This window comes from Rhea americana, unplaced genomic scaffold, assembly GCF_003343005.1.
Source record: "Rhea americana isolate MKP2758 unplaced genomic scaffold, rheAme1 scaffold_23, whole genome shotgun sequence".
Lineage (NCBI taxonomy): Eukaryota > Metazoa > Chordata > Aves > Rheiformes > Rheidae > Rhea > Rhea americana.
In genome coordinates, this window is record NW_028186346.1 from 3,380,048 (window position 1) to 3,402,149 (window position 22,102).

Genomic DNA, 22,102 nt, shown 5'->3' on the forward strand with positions numbered 1-22,102 from the left:
GACTGATGTTTTAGTGAATTTTTTCTTTGTCATATTCCTGTCAAAAAATTGTGGGTTTGTATGTGTGACAAAGCCGAACAAATTCATCTGGAACACAGACACAATAATGTGCTCATGAATAAAACTCCTCCACAGATATTTGTGTAAACTAACACCTAGCACACAAATATTTGCAGAAATATAAACAAATAAAAAATGTTAAGCAATATGTTCAGAGTGAAGAATGAGCTAAATTTAATAACTTACATTTCTGTGAGAAGAACTTCTGAAATAATTGAAAATGAATGTTTCTATTGCCTAATTTGTTCTACTCTTCCTATGAGAGCATATCACCAACGGGACAGACTGGTTCCAGTTCCATCTATGCAACTAACCTTCGAAAGAGCATGTCATAGAATCACAGAATCAGTAAGGCTGGAAGGGACCTCTGGAGATCATCTAGTCTGACCTCCCTGCTCAAAGAGGGCCACCTAGAGCATGTTAGACAAGGCTGCATCCAGGCGGGCCTTGAAGATCTCCAGAGAAGGAGACTCCACAACCTCTCTGGGCAACCTGGTCCAGTGCTCTGTCACTYTCACAGSRAAGAAATYCCYCCTYAYGYTCAGGCAGAACTTCCTGTGCTTCAATTTCTGCCCATTGCCTCTTGTCATGTAACTTAATTTTTCAGAACAGACTTTCTTTTATAAGAAAATAGAGAAATCACCTATCTGTTTTAGGATAAAGGATGTTGTTAAGCTGATATATAAGTGGTATCGAAGCCTTTTGGTACTCTTCTCTTCATGGAAGAGGAACATAGCAGAACGATGTTAGCAAGTTAAACATCATTATTTATATTATTAACTGTTAGTTTTCTGTATAAAGCTTGGCAGAAGCTGTGAGGACATAAAGTATGCCTTAAATTTTCCCCTTATTGAAGTGTAGCCTGGTTGACAGCTCTTAAGTGGCCCTCTTTAGTTACTGAATGACAGCAATGCTAACTGCCTGTGAAAAAGCTTCCCCTTCTCGCAGATCCAGTATCCAGTGCAGCTCACCAATATCAGATGATGTTGGCTTAATACTTTTCCTTGAAAAATACATGACAACTGTAAACAGCCCTTTAGGAAAATAGACATTGTTGAATCAATTTTTAGAATAGTGGTTTTTGCCCGGGAGCAGGTTCTGCCTCCCACCTTTAGTTCTCTTTCAGAAACATGAAAATTAATTTCCTCCATAGATGTTGTCCTGTTCCATTTGACAAACATTGATTTTTCTCCTCGGGGTTTTGAGTGAAGCCGAAACTGGCATGGCTGGTTTTGCTTAACAGGAACAAAATATCAACTTAATTACCAACTAGTCCTGTCAGGCCAAAACATGCTTCTTTCTGTACCAGCACTGTCCACAGATATCAGTGCAGCAATAGCAATAACAGTTGTTCATTTGCTGCCATGCACTCAGCCAAGAGGAAACAAAAATGGCTCCTTTCTGTGAAACTTGAGAGTAGAAAATGAACAACCTCCAAACCTATCAAATTATTCAGAAGATGCTTTGTGACTTTAGTAGGCCTTGGATCATTTCTCAGTTGCTTGGGAAATATAAGCATTTTTGAGACTGTTATTGTTTTAATTACTACATGTAACATTTAAAGTTAATATCTTTTTATGTTTTTGCATTCAGAAAATCTGAAATCAGAATTATTTTTGATAGCAATAAACACTGGATCCAAAACATAGGACAGAACCTACCATTTGTTCTCCCTTCCTGTGCTGGTGGATCCATGTCCTGTTCTTGCTTACATCAGTATGGATCTGGAACAATTGCAGGGAAATCAGAGTTAGCATTCCAGATTGATTCCCAGGTTTGTTAAAGCAGAATTTCAACAACATACATTGTGCTAGTAGGCAGAGGAGCAGGATTAAGTGGGGGTGTGCAAAGCTTAGTAATTGCAARCAGGTTGGCACCAAGTGTAGGTCACTGGCACAGGAGAGAGGACAGATGGTAGGCGAGGTGGGACAGAAGTGCAGAGAGGCTAGACTACAGAGGCGAGAGCCTGATGGTCTTGGGGCCATCGCTGGAGGGAGGATGAGTAAGAATAATTTCCACAATGAACTAGCACCTACATTTTAAACCCTAATTTTATTGGATGGATTGAATATCCCATTGTAGGTCTCCAGAGTTAATTACATCTCTTCACTTGGCATACAAGGAACGTGGGACAAGTGCTCAGAACCATAGACAAAAGTTAAGACTCCAAGTTACAGCAAATTGATCCCAAGACATCCTRTATCTCTGTTTCCTTTGTCTGTGTTTATAATATCCAGAATTCTTATAGGAAAATATAATTAATTCATATTCATAAATCTCTCTGATATTCTTGGATGAAACTGAAGCTGATTGGATGATTTTTTTCCTGGAAAATGCTTGTTTTAGAAAAWCAAAAATTTTTGAGGGAAAAATAATATGATGGTTTCCTGGCTGCTGGCCTGGAACCCTCAGCAACAAGTAGCCAGCCAGCAATTCTTCTGGTAATTCCTGTGAAAAAATGTTCCAATTTTAAAATTTTCATGCTTAGCTAAAACATTTTTTTCCTGCTGTGAAAGTTTTAGTGGGAACAGATTTTTATTTTGTGGCCAACACAGTCTGTGGTGTTMTTAATATTTATGATGATATTGGGCAAGTGGCCTTCTGTGATGAGCCTTTTTTTTTAACATTATTTTGACCTTCTTTAGACCAGACAAACATTTTTACTTTTGACCTCCTGGTTGTTTTAAAGAGAAGAACAGTGATAATTTTAAAAAGTCAAAGAACTCCAATGTAGGATTTTATAATATTGCCCCTTTCCTATTGATTATTTTTGTTTCATCTCAATAATATAGTTAGTGTAGCTAGTCAAACGTACAGAACTTTCTCTTTTCTTCCAAGAGAAATGTCAAAATAATAGATAGATTAGTCACACTAGCTGTATCGATTTGTGACAGCCTTGATGTACGCAGTCTTTTGGGAATGCAGGTGTGCCGTTTGGAATAACAGCATAAGTATTCAAGTGTTCATCTGGAAAAAAAACACTAGTATATTCAAATCCTATTTTTATTTGCTGCATTGAGCCTCATTGGGAGAAAATACTGTTAGGTATCTAAAAATTCTCTGCATAGTGGGAGGCTTTTAAAAGTAATGAGATATCTGCAGTACATTTCCATATTAATCAATAAGATGAAAGACAAAAATCAATTTTGTCTTTGCAACTATATGTGACACCTCCCTAAGAGCTATAACATGGACAGACTCATGCTAGCAAAGCTGGCCATAGGTTGATTGTTTATTTATAGTAAGGAAAGAAATAAAGTCAGCTTAGTGGCAAAGTAATATGAAAGATGTTACTCTCAAGTTGTCTRTTCAAAACTCTGGCTTTGGTACCTGGGAAATGTATATTCTGAATCTTGATAATAATTGTATTTTCCCACATGAAACAAAGTCAAAATTTTCTTTGGTTCAGAATAAAAGGTCGAACTTGTCAAAAAACAATTTTCTACATAGTCATGCGATTAGCATGGGATTATTATAATACTAAGAAGTGAATAAAATATGATCTTCTAGTTTTATCTGCTGCACCCTTGTTCTTTTGCTGGAATAGGCAATGAACTTTAACACCTAGGCATCCTCCTCATGTCACCCGAAGTTGGTCTGCTGGCTACACGCTTGCTGATGTTGTCAAGGACACGTTTTGCCTTCATCATTACTGGAGCTCAGTGCTGGCTCATGTTGAGCCTGCTATCCACCAGGGCCCCTGGGGCCTTTTCGGTAAAGCCATTCTCCAGCCAGTCAGGCCCTATGCTATGCTACTGCTTAGGACTGCTCCATTTCACATGTAGGACCTTGCATTCAACCATSTAACTCATTTCCTGTCTACCTCAGCGACCTTTGGATCAAGACCTGTAGAGATTGTTGGTAAGACTGCAAAGTAGCTTGTGTTGATACATGGTGATGTATTTGGTTGGTTATACCTAGAGGAAAAGATGGCAGCATGAGGAAAAGATACAACGACATTCAAAGGAAGATGCAAATTACACTGTTAAGTTTTGCTTGGTTATATTTGGGAGATATAAAGGGAATATTTAAACTTACTACATTAARATGGAAAGCTAATATTGATGATATCAAAATTAGTCTCCATATTCAGATAGGTTAGAAAAATCATTGATAATCTTGACAATGATGCACTGCATCCAGTAGAAGAGAGAGGATATGGAACAGACAAATGCAACACTCAAGGAAAAGCAAAAGTAGAATAAGGACCAAAGTCTTTCCATAAGTCAGTAAACTGTCAATAAAAATGGCAAGATTCAAGCATGGCTTTTACAAAGGAAGACTTTTAGGTCATAGATAACACCACACTTATCAATAGAAAGTTTAGGTATAGACTGCACAAAGTTAATGGATAAAGTTATTGCTGAAATAACCAAACAATCCTTTGAAATGAGTTGCTTGTTAAAGTGGAATATGTATCACTTCTCAAGAAGAGATAATAGCTCATTAATTATGTTTTCCAAAGAGAACTGTAAATTCTATCGAGGTTGGAAAAAAGTCTACTGTACAAAATTTAGAAATACAAGTAAGAAATAAAGCAAAACCAGTGCAGAAGACATAATTACAGTAAATTCGGAATGTGAGGAGACTCTTGAAAAAATGTGCATCAGGAGTGACATGGGGAATATGAATTATAAATCAATTGTGATGAAGAAGATAAGGACATCAGATGCATCAAGAGAATCAGACCAATTTTCTGAGCTAGAAATGTGGGCCAAAAAGAGCCTCTGCAAAACAATGCTAATGAGATCCCACTATAAAACATTAATCAATTCTAGACATCGTACCAGCAGTGAGCTCTTTTACAGGAAATAAAGAGAAAAGCAAAGTACCAGAGAAAATTATTTATGAAAATAGTAAAAGAATGAGCATGGAAAGCATGACCTAACATAAACTAAAAAAGGGTATGATAGATGTCCACAAATATCTGAGGGATGTAAATATCAAGAAAAGAATAAAACTGTTTAGGATGATACGAGATAGCTTATTAAGAATAATCAAATGAAATTAAGCAGCAGAAAAGTTACACTACATAACTGAAAAAATATTCTAATAGCAATGTATAATACACAATTAAATAGCTTTCTAAGAAAGATGGGAAAAAATTGTTTGAGCTATTTTAAAATTGGACTGGACATCACTGGTGAATGTATACTGTAGGTAATAAYTCTGCATTGGGAGTGGAATGGCTGAAAAGATCTTTGAGGTTCTAATTTCTATGACTTGCCTAAGATAATATGAACAATATATCCAGGAGTATTTTACCAAGGAAAGGATGCATTAAATAAGGAATTTTAGACCATATTTTGCTATCTTCAACTATTTGAGCATATATGGTCAAAGAAGAGTCAGAAAGATAGATATTTTTTCWGTATTCCAAATTCTACATATCTTTAAAGAATTATTCACAGTAGTAGATGTCAAAACAAATTTTATAAATGGACTTGAGCAGACAGTAACCACTATGTATCTCTCAGGATTTTTTTTAATTTACTAACTCAGGAAACTACAGGCCGGTCAGCCTCACCTCCATCCCTGGAAGGGTGATGGAACAGCTTGTTCTGGATACCATCTCTAGGCATGTGAAGGATAAGAAGGTTATCAGGAGTAGTCAGCAAGGATTCACCAAGGGGAAATCMTGCTTAACCAATCTCATAGTCTTCTATGATGGAATGACTGGCTGGGTAGATGAGGGAAGAGCAGTGGACGTTGTGTACCTTGACTTCAGCAAGGCTTTTGGTGCTGTCTCCCATAACATCCTCTTGAGCCTAGGCAGGCTGAAGAAGTGCGGGTTAAGTGAGTGGACAGAGAAATGGATTGAGAACTGGCTGAATAGCAGAGCTCAGAGGGTTGTCATTAGTGGCACAGAGTCCAGTTGGAGGCCTGCAGCTAGTGGAGTTCCCAAGGGCTCCACYGAGCCCAGTACTGAGTCCYATCCTGTTCAACTTCTTCATCAATGACCTGGATGAGGGGACAGAGTGCCTCCTCAGCAAGTTTGAGGATGATCCCAAGCTGGGAGGARTGGGTGACACACCAGAGGGCTGTGCTGCCATTCAGAGGGACCTGCACAGGCTGGAGAGATGGGTGGAGGGGAACCTCGTGAGGTTCAAAAAGGGCAAGTGCACAGTCCTGCACCTAGGGARAAATAACCCTAGGCACCAGTACAAGCTGGGGGCTGACCTTCTGGAGAGCACCTCTGCAGAGAAAGACCTGGGAGTGCTGGTGGATGACACACTGACCATGAGCCAGCAATGGGCCCTTGTGGCCAAGAAGGCCAATGGTCTCCTGGGGTGCATTAGGAAGTGTTGCCAGCAGGTGGAGGGAGGTGATCCTGCCCCTCTACTCAGCCCTGGTGAGGCCTCATCTGGTGTCCTGTGTCCAGTTCTGGGCTCCCCAGTACAAGAGAGACATGGAGCTACTGCAGAGAGTCCAGTGTAGGGCTAAAAAAGATGATCCGAGGGCTGGAGCACCTGCCCTACGAGGAACGACTGCGAGAGCTGGGCCTGTTCAGCCTGGGGAAGAGAAGACTGAGGGGGGATCTTATCAATGTGTACAAGTACCTGAAGGGAGGGTGTCAAGGGGACGGGGACAAACTCTTTTCAGTTGTCCCATGCGACAGGACAAGAAGCAATGGGCAGAATTTGAAGCACAGGAAATTCTGCCTGACATGAGGGGGAATTTCTTTCYTGTGAGAGTGACGGAGCACTGACACAGGTTGGCCAGAGAGGTGGTGGAATCTCTTTTCCTGTAGATATTCAAAACCCACCTGGATGCAACCCTGTCTAACATGCTCTAGGTGACCCTGCTTGAGCAGGGAGGTTGGACTAGATGATCTCCAGAGGTCCCTTCCAACCTTACTGATTCTGTGACAACAATGGGATGCTGATGTTTTAACAACTTACTCTTGATGGGAGTATTTAAACATTTCTTGTCTTAAGAATAAAGCAACGAGATTATATGTATATACCATCTTTTATTCATTCTTTCATGTCAAATATTCAGACAGAATTCTTGATGACTGACAACATTTTCTGAAAGTCTAGTTCAGAACAACATCTGGTATTCAGCTCTTGTAAAGYAATGGAAGAATAATAATCATAGAAAAGAGTTACTATTTTACCTAGTCTTTGCTACTTTCTTTATTGTTTGAATACCCAAACAAGTATAAGACACAATTCATCTCCTAATAACAATGCACTAAATTATGTAGAATTGCTCAAAGCTATAGAAAGAAGCCAAAGCATTTTCACTATGGTCATTTTCTGAATCCATGGAAGAAAAATGTATGTTATGAGAAATGCTCAGAGAAATCTAGTGAATTTGTGTTTCACGCTACAAAATTCATTTTGTTGCTATCAGCTACAATATGACAACTGCCTGTCAGTATCTTTTTCATACATGTTGTACGTGATATTAAACTGATTTCTTGTGCTGCTCTACATAAAAGAGAAAGTTAGATACAAAACCTGCAAGAGTAATTGAAAATAATCCATTATTAAAAAATTGTGTAGAAAACAAGTTAGCTCACTGAAACTATTGACTTTCTTTTTTTTCTTTTTTTTTTCTTTTTTTTTTTTTTTTTTTTTTTTTTTTTTTTTTTTTTTTTTTTTTTTTTAAGGAGTAAGTGACATAGCTGATCAGAAATAGCAAAACTAGTATAATTCTTAAATCTGCCTGTTCTCCTATCTGAAATTCAACCTACGTAATAAAAGGTTAGATCTGATTATCTACCCTCATTTATCTCTTTTTAAAGTTTGCCTTATTAATTAATTAGTAATTCAGTTGTGAGGGAGAATTTTGGATCCTTGTCTCTCCTGCAGGAAGTMTTGATGTACTTTTTGTTATATCATTGTTTACTAACCAGCTTTCAGACATCAGCCCTACGAGGGTAAGCCAGAAACCTGGACTTATTCCTTCATAACTGTACACSTTGAATGCTAAGATAGACTCCCTTGGACCCCAGACCAGATATTAAGCCCATCCAGGATCCAAACCCRCACCCCTGACACTTTACCTGGTCTCCAGGTCAGACCTTGGGTCTTTCCAGATTCTGGTCTCCTAGTATTTGCCAGCTAGTCCAGCTTGAAGTACATTAGCAGAACATATATACAAGCCCATACAAATGTAGAGAATAGGCAGCRTGCTCACATTAAAATTCGCAACCAGAAAACGGTTAGGAACAGCATGTAATAAGAAAATAGAGCAGACTGCAGTAATCAAGTGGCAAACAAGTGTACTGACCAGCAGTACTTCCACATGACCAACCCTTTTAGCTCACTTCCTCTGCATTTTCCCATGTTTTTTCTTCCCCTGCCCACCTTGATCCATCTCTTTCTCCACCCAGATCTTCTCMCATATAAACAACCCACCCCAATTGCTTTTTTTCCCTTGTTGGTYCCTCTTTTGCTATATCCTCACCCAGATTTGGTATTGCTGAAATGGTTACCAGGGTAATACTGACCTTACGTGATGTTACTGATAGGGCTGCTGTTGGCTTTGCAAAACCTTGCTTACTCCTCGAAAGGCCCCCTCCAGGTACCTATGATTCTCAGCTGTCTCTCAGATTACCCGCCCTTAATCATCAGTGAAATCCAACCATTTCTCACAGCACTAACTGAGACCTTTGTTCAGCTTCTCACTCTATTACTTTTTTCACTTCCAGGAAAACCTCATGCCATGTCCATCCATCAAGTTTCTCTTGTTTTGTTCAGTTAGCTAAACCTCAGGCCAGGGTCCAGTCAATGTGCTTATATACCTTAACAGAGAATCTTAACAGAATATTGATAAATAAATATCCAGATAATGCATATTGAGATCACCTTTACACAGATGCAAAGTACCAAAAAAAAAAGGAGCAGGATGTGGGAGGAAGACTGAGAATTAGAATAATATTATGCCAATATTTATGTAGAGATTAATGATATTCAGAAAGGAGATCTGTCATTTTAGCCACATCAAAATAGAATCATACAATGTTCTCATACACATAATAATGTGAAAAAAGGGACTGTGGACCCTAAGGAAAATAGTCATTTTGGCATCCCTAGTGTGACTTATTCTTGTTTTCTGAGAAAAGCGTTCTCAGCACCTCATTAAACAAGAGGTGGAGTTTTACTTTCCTCTTGTCCTTGAATTTTATTAGTAAATCATAATCTGGCAGTAAAAAGTTTTGGCAGAATATTATAGGGATATATTTCAGTTGTTACTATATTTTTTAAAAGTCATATGGGCTATAATTCAGCTTTCAATTTTATTTTTTGTTTTGTTTCATTACTTTAACATTTAACACTGTGAAGATTTTGTAGCTGTTATTTACATTTAGTGTCATAATGGAAAATCCACTGACTTCTAGCTGCGTGACATAGTAAACACAACCCAAATGCCCACCTCCCCCTGCTCTTGGTCAGAAGGATGGGAAGCCACCTCAAGAGCATGTCTTTGCAGCCCAGTATATTTACACTTACAGTCTTTTCCAAAACTACCATTGCCACTCTCAAAGTYGTGTTCCACTGCAATAAGTTGCTCAGTCTGTTTACAACGGATTCTTCTCTCTTCTCCTGTAATCTTAACATAGAAAATCATTTGAAGCTTTCAAATAATACTTATCCTTACCTTCTTTCACAAGGCAATATATAAATAAGCACTTTGCATTTCTTCATAGCTAATTGTTAGGATCAGTTAAATACGGCTAGAAATAATAGAAAGCTCCTCCTAGCAAATACAAGATAAGATCTTCCTCTCTTCTTGCTTCTGAAATAAAATATACTTTGAGATTTTGTGAAGGGCATGCAATCTCAGTAATTTACCATCCTTCATCTCCCTTAATAAACAATCTTTTAAGAGCATTCATCCACAGATGCTTTTCTGGAATTCCCTGGGGAAAGCTAAGCCACTTGTGGAATCTCACTGATAATTTAAGAGTAGAAGATCAACAGAGATGTGCACAAAAAGAAAAAAATGTCGCAGTCAAATTAACACAGACCAAAAAATACTTTCACTTATCAGTTCCCTGAGTCTTTAAGGGAGCAAGAGGCAAAGTACTGAAAAGTTCCTCCTCTCATATCTTTCTGCTAGTAGAAAGGTGGCAAGAAAAAGGGGCCGTTCGTTGTTTTAACTCTGTGTTTCATTCTGGTTTGGATTTTTTTTTTTTTTTTAGTTGTCATATGCCTCATAAATGAGTGTCCTTGTCTCTGCTACCTTTGTTTCAACACAGGATTTAATAGGAAGCTCTCTGGAAACCTACCCTGGAGGAAATGTAACATGAACAAGGTATCACTTTTGGTGTAAAGTTAACTGAAAGACAGTAGCTGGATGTAGCTCATAGGAATTATAGGCAGACTTTTGTCTATCTGTATTATCATTCTATCCATTTCACTTGGAGATCCTCAAAGTTCACAAAACATTAACATATCTTCAAATTCACACATCCTTCTGAATTTTTAAATTAAATAATAACATAATCAGCTTTGTCATGTGCTTCTCATTAAAATAGCAACTATAAAACCCCCTTTTTTTAATTTTCTGTGAGGTAAAGCAAAAGAAAGTAAATATCTTTAGGATCTCTTTTATATTTTGCTTAGACTGAAACAGTGTCTTCCTAAGAACCACAAGCAAAACCCCATAGTGTTTATTTGCGTGGGCAAGAGAATACTACTTATATTCCCCAGAGCTACTGTGCTCAGACAGCAGCAATGTATTGTGGCAAGTCTCTCCTTAGGAATATACCTTGCCTTTCTAGTTGATTGGTTTTTGCCTGCACCAGGAAGGTCTCTGCTCCTCTTTTCGGCAGTATGCAAGCAACATGTCTGTCTGAAAGCTGTAGTCCTAACTGCAAATCTAGTATGCCATGTAGACTGCTTTGCATGCCYGTGTGCTCTGGCTTCAGGAACACTTGATAAAATAGTGAGTAGTTGGTCACGTTTTTGTGCCCAAGTTGCTAATAAACCCATGATGCAAGAATTATTTAAACTGAGTTCTTGATCTGCTCGCCCTTCAGCTAGATACAAGCGATTTGCCAAGTTCTGTAGTGAAAAAGAAGAAATACGCTTAGCCTTAGGAGAGAAGAGTTCAAAAAACACGTAAGAACTAAAATTAAAGAACATGAATATTTTAATAAGTCAGTACAAATTTGTTAACAACATAAAAAGCAGGTGTTCAATTAATGACTACCTATCATTAGTTTTTTTATAGCACAGACAATAACTCTCTGCATCTATTGTCTGAGCTGACTGAGAAATTATTAAACCCACACAGAGTCCCCTGAACTGGACTCTCTTTGAGTTTAAGGATCTGTTCTTAAAAATTAAGATTTCAAAACCAAGACTCATAAATTTTGATTTCATTTTGAAATCTTTCCAGCAGCTCCTGTTATAGTATTCATAATGGTTTTAGGAGAAACAAGAAAGTTGGGACAACAAAACATTTTTGTCCCATACACACTGTTAAATGATTATAGATCTGAAGGGTTTATGCCTATGAGGGACCATTACAACATTTTAACTGACTTCTCATAAATCTCAGAYCATTGCATTTCACTTGATTTCTACTATATTCAACCCAACAGCCTTTATTTCATTAAATTGCACAGGTTATCTTGTGTTTACACATTGCATGTGTTCATACAGAATTGTGCAAGTGAATAACAACAGTTTAGGCTCGAGTGTGGGTTACGGTTAGCAACCAAGAGGATGGAAGTTAATAAGCTGAAGAAATATTTTCCAAGGGAGAAAATCAGCTTAAGAGGACACACAGGATTTTTTTTTTTTTTTTTTTTTTTTTTTTGAAGGAGTAAGTTTTATGGGCAGGAAATTAAGCTTGAATTTTAGTCTGAGAGCTAACTTAAAAATTCAGTAGATAGAGGCCAGTTAACTGGAGTAGTGATTATGCTTCCCAAGAGGCCTGCACACTGTCAATATTATTGTCATAATCATATTATGATTGCTTTGCTCTTCAGGCTTCTTTAGGTCTGTCAAAGACATTCTGGATAGGTGTGGATAGACTTAATTTTAGGGACAGTGTGATGGTGAGGGAACAGGTAAAGGGAAGAGGGCAGACAAACGCTGGCAAGGTAGGAAAATCATTTGGGAATTCATTGAAATAGCACTTGCTCATCCTCTTCTGCCTGGCTGACCCTGTACTCCTACCAGAGGGAGTYAGGGATAATCTAGCAGGCCAGCCACCACTAGATCAACCACAGCCCCACACATCCACTTGAAACCAGAGATTATACAAGTTCTCAAACAACGTCAATTTTCAGTTTTGCACCRCAGTTCATCCACACCATGTCATCACCCAGGTTTTCTAGTCTTTACCCCCTGAACTAACCCTAAAATGAAGTTTATCTGAAAGCATACCTGAAAGTGCCAACCTCAGAACTAATGTGGCAGCAGGAACCTGTTTTATCTGAGCTCTTCAAACCCCTCATCTCTCATCCTAGTGTTTATCCCATTTATCAGCCTTTGCTTCTTCAAATAGGTCCCTGAATATGCCCCTACTTTAACACCAACCCAGTCTCACCTCTCAGCTCCAAAATAAAAATAAAGATGTTAATATAAAGAGGTATTTGTCATCGGATAAGGTGTGGATTGCTTCCAAATTAAACTTCCTTCTTAACYAGTTGGTCCACATGGTTACCCTATAGCACTAAATAAAAGATTGCAGGGCTCCARGGTTAAGTGATGTTGTTGTCTCCCATCTATACTGTTTTGGGTAGACTTCTCTACACATTTGGGTTGTAATCATCCAGCATAATTTCAAGCCAGAGAAGGAGGTAAGAATTTAGGAATAAAGATAACCAGGGGTCTGTTGCTTGATCTTGCTCTCTGCTCCTCTTTTCTTTTTTTCCTTCTCCTTCTTTATCTTAGCATACAGCTATAGCCCATGTAATTAAACCATAACTTGCTTCTAACCCTAACTTGAACCCAAGCCCTTGAACCTACCATTAGACCTGTGCCAGAACCACATCAGACAAGGATACAACACAGCATTAAGCTCACAGAGACCTTTGCAGCCAGGCATTACCTGCTCTTCTCACTCTCTGCCCACTTCCGCTACAAAAACTCAGGCTACTTTTAAAGCAAAGGCTAAGGCTATGAACAGGGTTAAGATTCAGAAAATAGAAGCTGATAAACTAAAATAGTTTTTTTTTCTAGTGATACAAACTAAGACAAGAACAGATCTTAGTTTGTATCTCCCAGTACTATTAATTTTGAAGTTGAAATGACTTTGCTGAAGGTAAAGCTGCCTTTGCAGTTAAAGAGACGTTCTTTTTCAGTCACAAATGATGCACTCTTGCAATATAGAATGCAAGAAGCACTATAGAGTGCTTCTTGAAGTGCTTCTTGCAYTCTATATTGCAAATGATGCAATATAGAGGAAATTTCACTATAACCTCGCTCCAAGATTTATGTTAAAACTAGCCCCCCCTTACCAGAGGAAGGAAAAGCAAGTAGTCTCAAACCAGCACCTGTTCTCATTCTATATCTCCAGCTCCCATCTCATAGTAGCATTTACCCACCTACGCTTCTACAAACATAATCCCTTATCCCAGCCATGAACTTGATTGAGTCCAGCACCGGGCTTGTTCCACCTGCTTATTCTAAACCTGGAGTGAACTGGTGCAAAGAGGTACGTAGGTACCTTAACTTAAGCTCCTGTAGGAAAAATGAGATAAATAAAACCAGTTGATTTCTACATTAATTAATCCTAATCTTAACCCTAACCCCCAACTAAGAAGCCACCTAAACCAAGGCACCAAAACCTACATCAGAATATTTTCTAATACTGGTTACAGCAGTTAGGATTTAGGCTGATCTCCTGACTCACAAAGTGCAAAGGCATGTATATTTTCCACAAGTCATTCTGAATTTGCAAGGAAGAAAGTACTTTGTACCAAACTATATTATCAGATTATCTTTGCAGGTGGAAAAAATGCTGAATTATCATGGGAATCTTTAAGYGTATGTGTGTGCATGTGTGTATCAGTGTGTGTATGAAAACTACTTGATTTTCTCTATCAAAGTTAGGTGCTGTCTTCACTGTTTTCCCACTGGATATGGCTTAATCTAAAAAGATTTTAAAATAATGCCAACCCAAATAACACTTTTGTTAGAAACCGAATGCCTGCTATCTCGTCATTTCTCATAATTAGCAACAAATGCTCTAGGCCCCATGCCAAATGACTGGAAATCCACACTTTCCAACCTAAAGGTATTGTGAAATATTAGACACAAGTTTTCAAAGGTGCTTAGGTATCAAATGACAAGTGATTTCAATTTCAGTGGGATTTTTAGGCACATATTAACTGTATCTGAAATGTGAACGTGTCCTTACCCTCAGGTCTGACTGTGCCTGGGAGTCGGTGGCTCAATTGTCTCTTCTTCCCATACATCCACACAGCTGGATTTCTGTAGGGAGGAAGGATGTAGGCTGGAAAGGAGCCCCAGGATTGCCCATCCAAGAGCACAGCTAACACTTTCATCAGGTCCATGGGATGCTTCACATCTTCTGGAGAGAGCTGCCACGAGTCTAGTACTTACCAAAGCAAAACACAAGTGGGGTCTGTTTTGAAAAGTACTCTGGTTAATACCAGAGTATCTGGAGTCTAAGATTTGGGGATAAAGAGAGCACATGAAGATTTTTGTTTGTTGTATTAAAGCTGCAGATATATTCTGTTTAAAGCTAATTAGATGCTGGAAATTTAAAATGCTAACTCATGATAAACCAGAATGAATTACAATGTTCAAAYGTAGAGTAAAATTGCAGTTTATGGCATGGCTTTTGCCACAAAAATTGTGATGAAGCTGTGTCAGTGCATAGGCAATGTGTGAAAATCATGTATGATATATGAAAAAGCCTTTCTGTAGCTCTTAATTTATTTTCAGTTGCTTAGATTTTACTTGTTAATGAATACACGTATATAAAATTATTTTGGAGCCATGCACCAATGTAAATTAAGCAAAAATTTGTTTTTAAAATCCAAAACATACAAAGGACATATCTTTCCGCATACAACTTTCAACAACATTTTCAAAACATAACAAGGCAAACATGGTTTATACCTATGTGTTATGGCAGAAATCCAATATTCATCTGCTGTTCATATTGCAAGAAAATGAGATCATTAAGGTCAGAAAGAACAGCTGCTTTAATTATAACATCCTGATATATCATATCAAAGTTTTCATCATCTCACACAAACTCTAAGAACATACCCCCAGGGATTATTTCTGTCAACCTGCTTTTTCTCAGGAAGAAGATTATGTAAGTACACTCCAGAGCACTGGCTGTTTGCATGTTATGATGCTGTGTAGAAATAATTTTACCCAAAGCTTGATAATTTGGTGACAGTTGTTATTAAATCTAACCTGTACAATCTTGAGCCTGTGGTGGCAGTGGCAGAAGAAGATATTTTCGACAGTCAGGAAGCRGCACTGCGGAGACAGGTTTTGCTGCATACCCATCTCCACGGTGCTGCTGCCACATGTTTGCGGCATGCTCCCTCCCCTGGAGCAGTCAGCATCCACATCTCCAGGTGGGGAAGTAGGTTGGTATGAGGCASCTGGAGGTATCCTTCCTTTAAGGGAATGTTTGATTTGTGTTTTAACAGATGCTATGCTTCTGGTAGCAGAGAGATTAGAGGGACCATTCAACATTGAATCAGTCATGGATCCTATTGATGTCAAGATATCTGAAGCCATCATGAACATGCAAGAAAACAGCATGCAGGTGTCAGCAAAGGTACTGTGTGAGTCAATCCTTCTCTCTTTCTGAGTGTCACAAGCAAGGGGGAAAATGTCTCCTTCAGTTTTCTATCCAGGCATTGAGAAATATTGGCTGGACCACTAGAACTTATATTTGTTTGTTCAGCAATTCACCAGGTTGTTTTTGAATCCTTTCTCTAGTTAAATAAGCATAGAAGTTTTCAAGCAGAAGTGTCAGGGAGAAAAGTACTGTTCAGTAAATTGCAAATTAGTAGCTGCAAGCAGTTTGAGAAAACAGAGATTGCTGAAAATTGCTGCTCTGTAAGCAATATCCTGCAGAGTACATTTGATAACTTCTGGTCATGTCTCATCTGTGATTCTTCGTATTAACATCCAAACACATTTTGATCTGTCTAGGTCAGACTGCAGTATAATGTGCTTGAGGTGAACATATGAAATGTTCCACTTAACCTCCTTTAATAGCCACTCAAGGGAAATATCATTATGTTGGGCAGCCTCTGATTACTAGACCTTGTTTTGATGGAGTTTTGTCTGGATTCTGACATGAAAATAAACAGAGTTAATGCTAATATCTTCCTTCTTTCCATTTTTAACATGTGAATGTACACAGATCACCACCATCTCCAAACCCCATAGTAATAAAGTCCTTTTGAATTCAGTAACAGGTGCTGTTGAGCCAGTAGTTAACAACTAATGTTTTTTCCTTAATATTCGTCAGTGCACTGCAATTCAGAATCTGAAGTAAACGGTATGCCAGGTTCTCTGTATTAAGAGTTTCCATCTCCCATTGATCTCCCAGCGGTCAGTTAGGCGCTGGCTAGACTGCCATCCAAGTCAATGAATTTCCATTGCTGGGAAGGTAGATGGGAAAAACATGGGAAAAAAAGACGTGAGGATGAGGTTAATATTCTTCCTGCCAGCCTAAAATTAGATGCTCTTTATAGGCCTAGTGCTGCTGGATGCTAAGGATTTCTTTCAAGAGGCTCTTTTCTTTCAACCTACGTGAAGTTACTTAGATTTTAAAAGCAGTCTACATCCTGCAAGATGAGACTTTGCTCTGGCAGAAGTGATCAAGAAGCTTGTCAACTAAATTATCTCAAATACTTCGGAGGTTAGCTTAGCAAATTCAACTCTTACCTCAAGAAAGAAATAAAAAAATATTTTCATTAAAAACTCACCCAAGGCTCAGGTGTATTTCATTTTCCTTTTTACTTTCTTCGTCCTCAGTTTTTCCATTGTCATGAAAGTGTGTTTCCTGCCAGAATCCAATGACTTCACCTTGGCATAAGCTCATCTCACTACTCATTTACAGTAGAGCAGACTGTTTGTCCTATCCCTGAGAAATATTTTGTTTTCTCTAAAGGTTAATAAACCACAGAAATTCCATTTGCACTTCAAAGTTTTTCTTCTAAGAGAAATCTTAGCAAATATGTTTTAAAATCTTGAGAAACAGAAACCAAACTATAGCAGTGAAATTTATTTTACTATATTTTCATAGATAATAGAGCTATATATGCATGGAGGGTTTTGTATTTTATGGGTAGATCATTTTTCTCCTAAAAAGTGATTTCCTTATTTTCCCAGGTTATATCCATCTTTTTCAGGTCTTAACTCATGAAAGTGCTTTAATGTTAAAAAAGTATAAGAAGGCAAAGTCTTTGAATTCGGTGCTGTGATATTCTATGTCATATCAGATCTATAAAGATGATACATGAGCAGACTTTGAATCAATTATCTGCAGTCTAATTTTTTTCCCCCTTACACATACTTGATCGCTTAGACAGAAGTTCAGTCAGAATGACAGATACCTTGCAGATGTAATGGGGTGCATGGAACGCAATTGCAGACCTAATCTAGGAAAAGATCCACACTTGTCAATTATTCTGAGACGCCAGTCAGAAATTTTCAGTCAGAATGCTAAAATCATTCCATTTTCTTTTTCTTCAGACAATTTTCCATTTCATTTGACTTTACCCTGCTGAAAACATGGTAACTAGGAACCACACCATTTTTCCACAAGTCAATCAGTGTGTTCATGGGAAAATGGTATATCCATGGAAAAAAAAGCTATCTCCACTTGAAAATCTGGCTGATGTCTGACATGAGGCTCCATAACACACTCAATAGAATTTATGGCCATTTAGCTACTGTTGTATGCTGCTGTTCATCTCTTAAAATGAATGGAACAAATTCATTAAGAACAAAGAAACAAATAACAATGAACAATTTCTTTATCAAGGACCTCTCCACAATTCCATGTTCTTTGCCAGCAGAAGAGCTGGAGAACATTTAGTTCAAAACCAATCCCTCTTCTGTTTCAAATATTTCCGTAAAATTGCCTATTCCAGAGGTCATTACCATTAAATTGTACTATCAGTTTTACAATGTGATGTTTTGTATTATACAAACTGCAATTATATATTGAATTCTATTTGAGAAAAATATATGGGTTTGGCATAACACAGTTACTATACGTTACTGCGTATATGGAGGCAAAATTAAGTGAGTAATGATGTACGATTTTCAACATAACATGTAGAAAAAGTAAGAAAGAATGCATGCTTTTATGTGAATGATGAGGTCTTCAATTTTAGACATTAACAGAAAAATATTTCTTGAACTTCCTAAGTCTCCATTTTTATGGTTTATCTTTCCATTCTTCACTTGATGTAGTACTGAAGATTTTTTCCAATTTCTTTTTTCTATAAATATGCACCTCCTATTCAGCACTATTTTTCTGAGAAATAGTCTTCATGGTTATGGCTATACTGATAAATAAAAGAGGGACAAGGACCAGTGCCTGACCTTGATGCCAAGTGGCACAAACTGATTCATGCCTATGCTGCTGAGAGCTACAGAGCTGTTTCGTTCTGGAACATACTAGTTGGGGCAGTCCAAGGAAAAGCCAATCATTTAGCAATTAATCAGTGCAGACGGTCAGGGCTTATTGCTCAAATTCACACTGTATCTTTCATTTCTTTAATAGAGGCAGACCCTCTGTCTTCCACTCTTGATGGGTGCACGTTAATATCATTGAGACAGTGAATTATAGAGGTGCCACATACACCTCTTCTGTCTTTGTACTTCCAACCAAGGACACACAGGCACAGACCAATTCCAGTCACTCCATAAAATGGAGCATCTCTGTTCCATCAGCTCTCAGCTATCAACTTTTATTGTGTGTATGCTGATAGGAGTTGATTCTTTTAACAAAGTTCATATTAACTAGGTACTAGCATTATGCTAAGATCCTCTAATTCATCTTGTGGCTGGAATTCTTTATTTTTTTGGTATGTCTCTGCAATCTGTATTCAGCACCAGGCTGTTGAAAATGTCTAACCACAAACCTCTAGGCTGCAAACACTGCTCATCTGGTGAAGCTGTCATGTCCCTGAATGACAACCATATGAAGTCCTTATTTTGCCTCAAGGAGAGTTACATTCCTGACAGTTGCAATATCTGCAGATGCTTTTCAGATAGGAGCAATGGTCTAGCAAGTCACGCCAAATAAAGAACAGGCTGAAGATCATCAAAATCAGCTTCTGTAGGTTCATCATCTAACATCTGCAGCCATTCTGACAGAGTGCCTTCTGCAAACCAAAGCCACACAGAGTGCAAAAACAGCCAGTCTGGTCTGTTTGAGATGCCAAGCAACACTTCTGCGCTTTCTAAGAGTAGGCTTTGTGATTTAGGTCCACTCAAACTTCAGTGGAGCTGCCTGAGGGCTGCCTCTGGTAGCAGTCAGGTTGCCATAGACTTACCCTGGGTTTCCCCTGATAGTTTCTGAGACACACCAACATCTGCATTATTGAAATAATACTCTTCATCATTTGTCAATGACACTCTTTTTGATATTTGAACATCACAGTGCCATAGTACAGCTCCAAGTCATAACAGGCTCAGCAGCAGCTTAGTTATTTCTCAGCTGACAGCCTTATATTCTGTATATTCAAAACTTACGATTTAGTCATAGCAGATATACACCTCATTCTTCTTCTTGCAGACGTAACTCAGAGAGTCATATTCAGAGGGTCAAAACATATTCATTTAATATCATTTTTAATAGCTTTATCCTGGCCAAAACAAACTGGGATCTGGACCTTCAAAATCTTCCCATAAAGCTGCCAGTATCATTACCTTTGATTCTGTGTTTCCTGTTTCAGATCAAAGAGTAAATCCTACCTATGTTTCATTTTAACAATGTGAATGTTCAGTAAATGATATTTGCAGAGATTGTTTGTTTGTGGGGAATAAAGGAAAACTTGCAAAACAGCAGAAAAAGATACTATAACATCTGTTTTTCTTCAAAATGGATAAAATTTACAGTCTGATTGCATCAGTATAATTCTGTCTTGGTTGCTACTCCAAATACAACACATTGGACTATTTTCTGCATTTTAAACAGGCTGGTTCTATATCAACATGTTTAGCTGCTCTAAGCATCATTTGGCTATCATGCCAAGACTTCTGCTCCTTCGTAAAGGCTATCCCCAGAGCCGATTCTCCCATTAGCAGACTTAAATCTTTTTATCCAAGCTGATGGATGTCCAATTTAACCTGTAGATATGTGTTCCTTTCTTGACAATTACCTCAGCTAAAAGAATGAATGAGCTCCATGACGTAGCAGACTACCTATGTATTATTTATAAGGAGGAAATCTTCATAAAACTGCGTCCAAGTTTCTTCTTAAAATAGCCCCAGAGTTTCATATTAACAAACCTCTTCATTTATCTGTGTTCTCACCAGAGTCCTGTGCAGGAAAAATATAATGTGCTCTTCAGGAAAAAATCGATATTATTCTAGCTGAAAATGAGAGAGTCAATGGAGCAGTCATACAGAGATACTCAATAGGAAACACTGTGCATGAGCACATGTCTAAATAACAGCATGGCTCAAGACTTCAGAGAGGATGAATTTTTTCTGCTGAGATTCAAAACTGAGTTCTCCTGGGAAAAGAACTCTTTTCACAGTAAGACTAGTTCATTTTAGTAGATCCTCTATTTAGCCAGCTCTCTGCAGCAGCTATGTCGACTTGATCTCATGGCTTGGTTCATATCTCTAAACAACACAGAAGTCAAGTCTCATTTGAAACACTCAAGCATGTTGCGTCAGAGTTTTAACTGCCAGTTCAACAGAGTACTGGTCTTCCAGAAGTTCTCTATTACAACAGACTTAGCAGATATCTCGGATACCCTAGGACACGAAAAATGAAATAGCTGATGACGTGTGGGCAACCAGAGTTTTTGATCTAAAATGGGAGCTTACATATTTAGCTTAAATATAGACAGCTACATGTACACACCTAAATTTAGGTTTCTTAATTTCAAACAGAATATCTTCTCTAAATTCAGATGAGATGAATTGCACACAGTATATAGAGAGTTTTTCTTTTTTAAAAAAGGAGGGTAGATTTATGCTGCCAGTTCATAGCATGTGTAATGAGAAACCTAAATATTTTCCTGAAATTGACAAGTATCTCTGAATACCTATTTGAAGAAAATATTTCAGGTGCTTTTCCTTAGGAAGCACTTGCTAATATCAGGTTATCAGCTTTGCATTTTGCATCTGTCAGTTAATACTTGGGTGCAAATTAGAAATTGTCTCTCTTGCACTGAAAATATAGCTACTGCATATCATATTCTTACAGCAATTCTGCTAGCTCACTTAAAAAGTAAATGATTCCTTCTCCCCAATGTAAAAATGGCCATTTAGTTTCCACTTCTATTATTATCTAGTTGTATGCAATTTTATTCATACAAAACTGCAAGTAACAACTATTTATATGACTACATATATATATATATATGTATCTAAATGCTACTTAGTGTATGCTAGGTTTTTTTTCAGTATGGCACAAGAAAAGTAAAATATAAATTATTCAGACTAGTAGTTTCTTCATATGGCCATAAAAGTAGCCTAACTGTCACGCACTCTGAAATTTAAGGGAAGGATTTCAGTGTCCTCATTTTCCTTTACCATGGGAATCAGGTCCCATATTTTGAATAACTGCCATTTGTGTTTGTAAGCAGATACCTAAATGCTTAAATAACTAAAGGAGATTTCATAGATTTCTAAATAAACTCTTACATTTTCTTCTCATAATTTATCTTCAATCAAAAGAAATGAGTAAATTATTGTAAGTACAATTGATGCCCCAAGCACATATATTTGGCCCTTTAAAATGTACGATATTATTCATAATCATGTGTAAATTCTGAATATTGATTTTGGCCTAAATTTCTGAAAAAAATAGAACTTTTCAAACTAGAATCATCTTTCCTAGATGATTAAATTAATTTATTGTCCAATTATCCTCATGA

At 37.8% G+C, this 22,102-nt stretch overlaps 1 protein-coding gene across 1 annotated transcript in view; it reads left to right on the forward strand.

Moving 5' to 3' along the window:
- Positions 1–22,102, forward strand: part of GPC6 (glypican 6) — a 751,365-nt gene that overhangs the window by 666,819 nt on the left and 62,444 nt on the right. Inside the window, exon 5 of the mRNA XM_085305955.1 lies at positions 15,668–15,798. Coding sequence (XP_085162081.1) covers positions 15,668–15,798 — 131 coding nt within the window. The remainder of the gene's footprint in view (positions 1–15,667; positions 15,799–22,102) is intronic.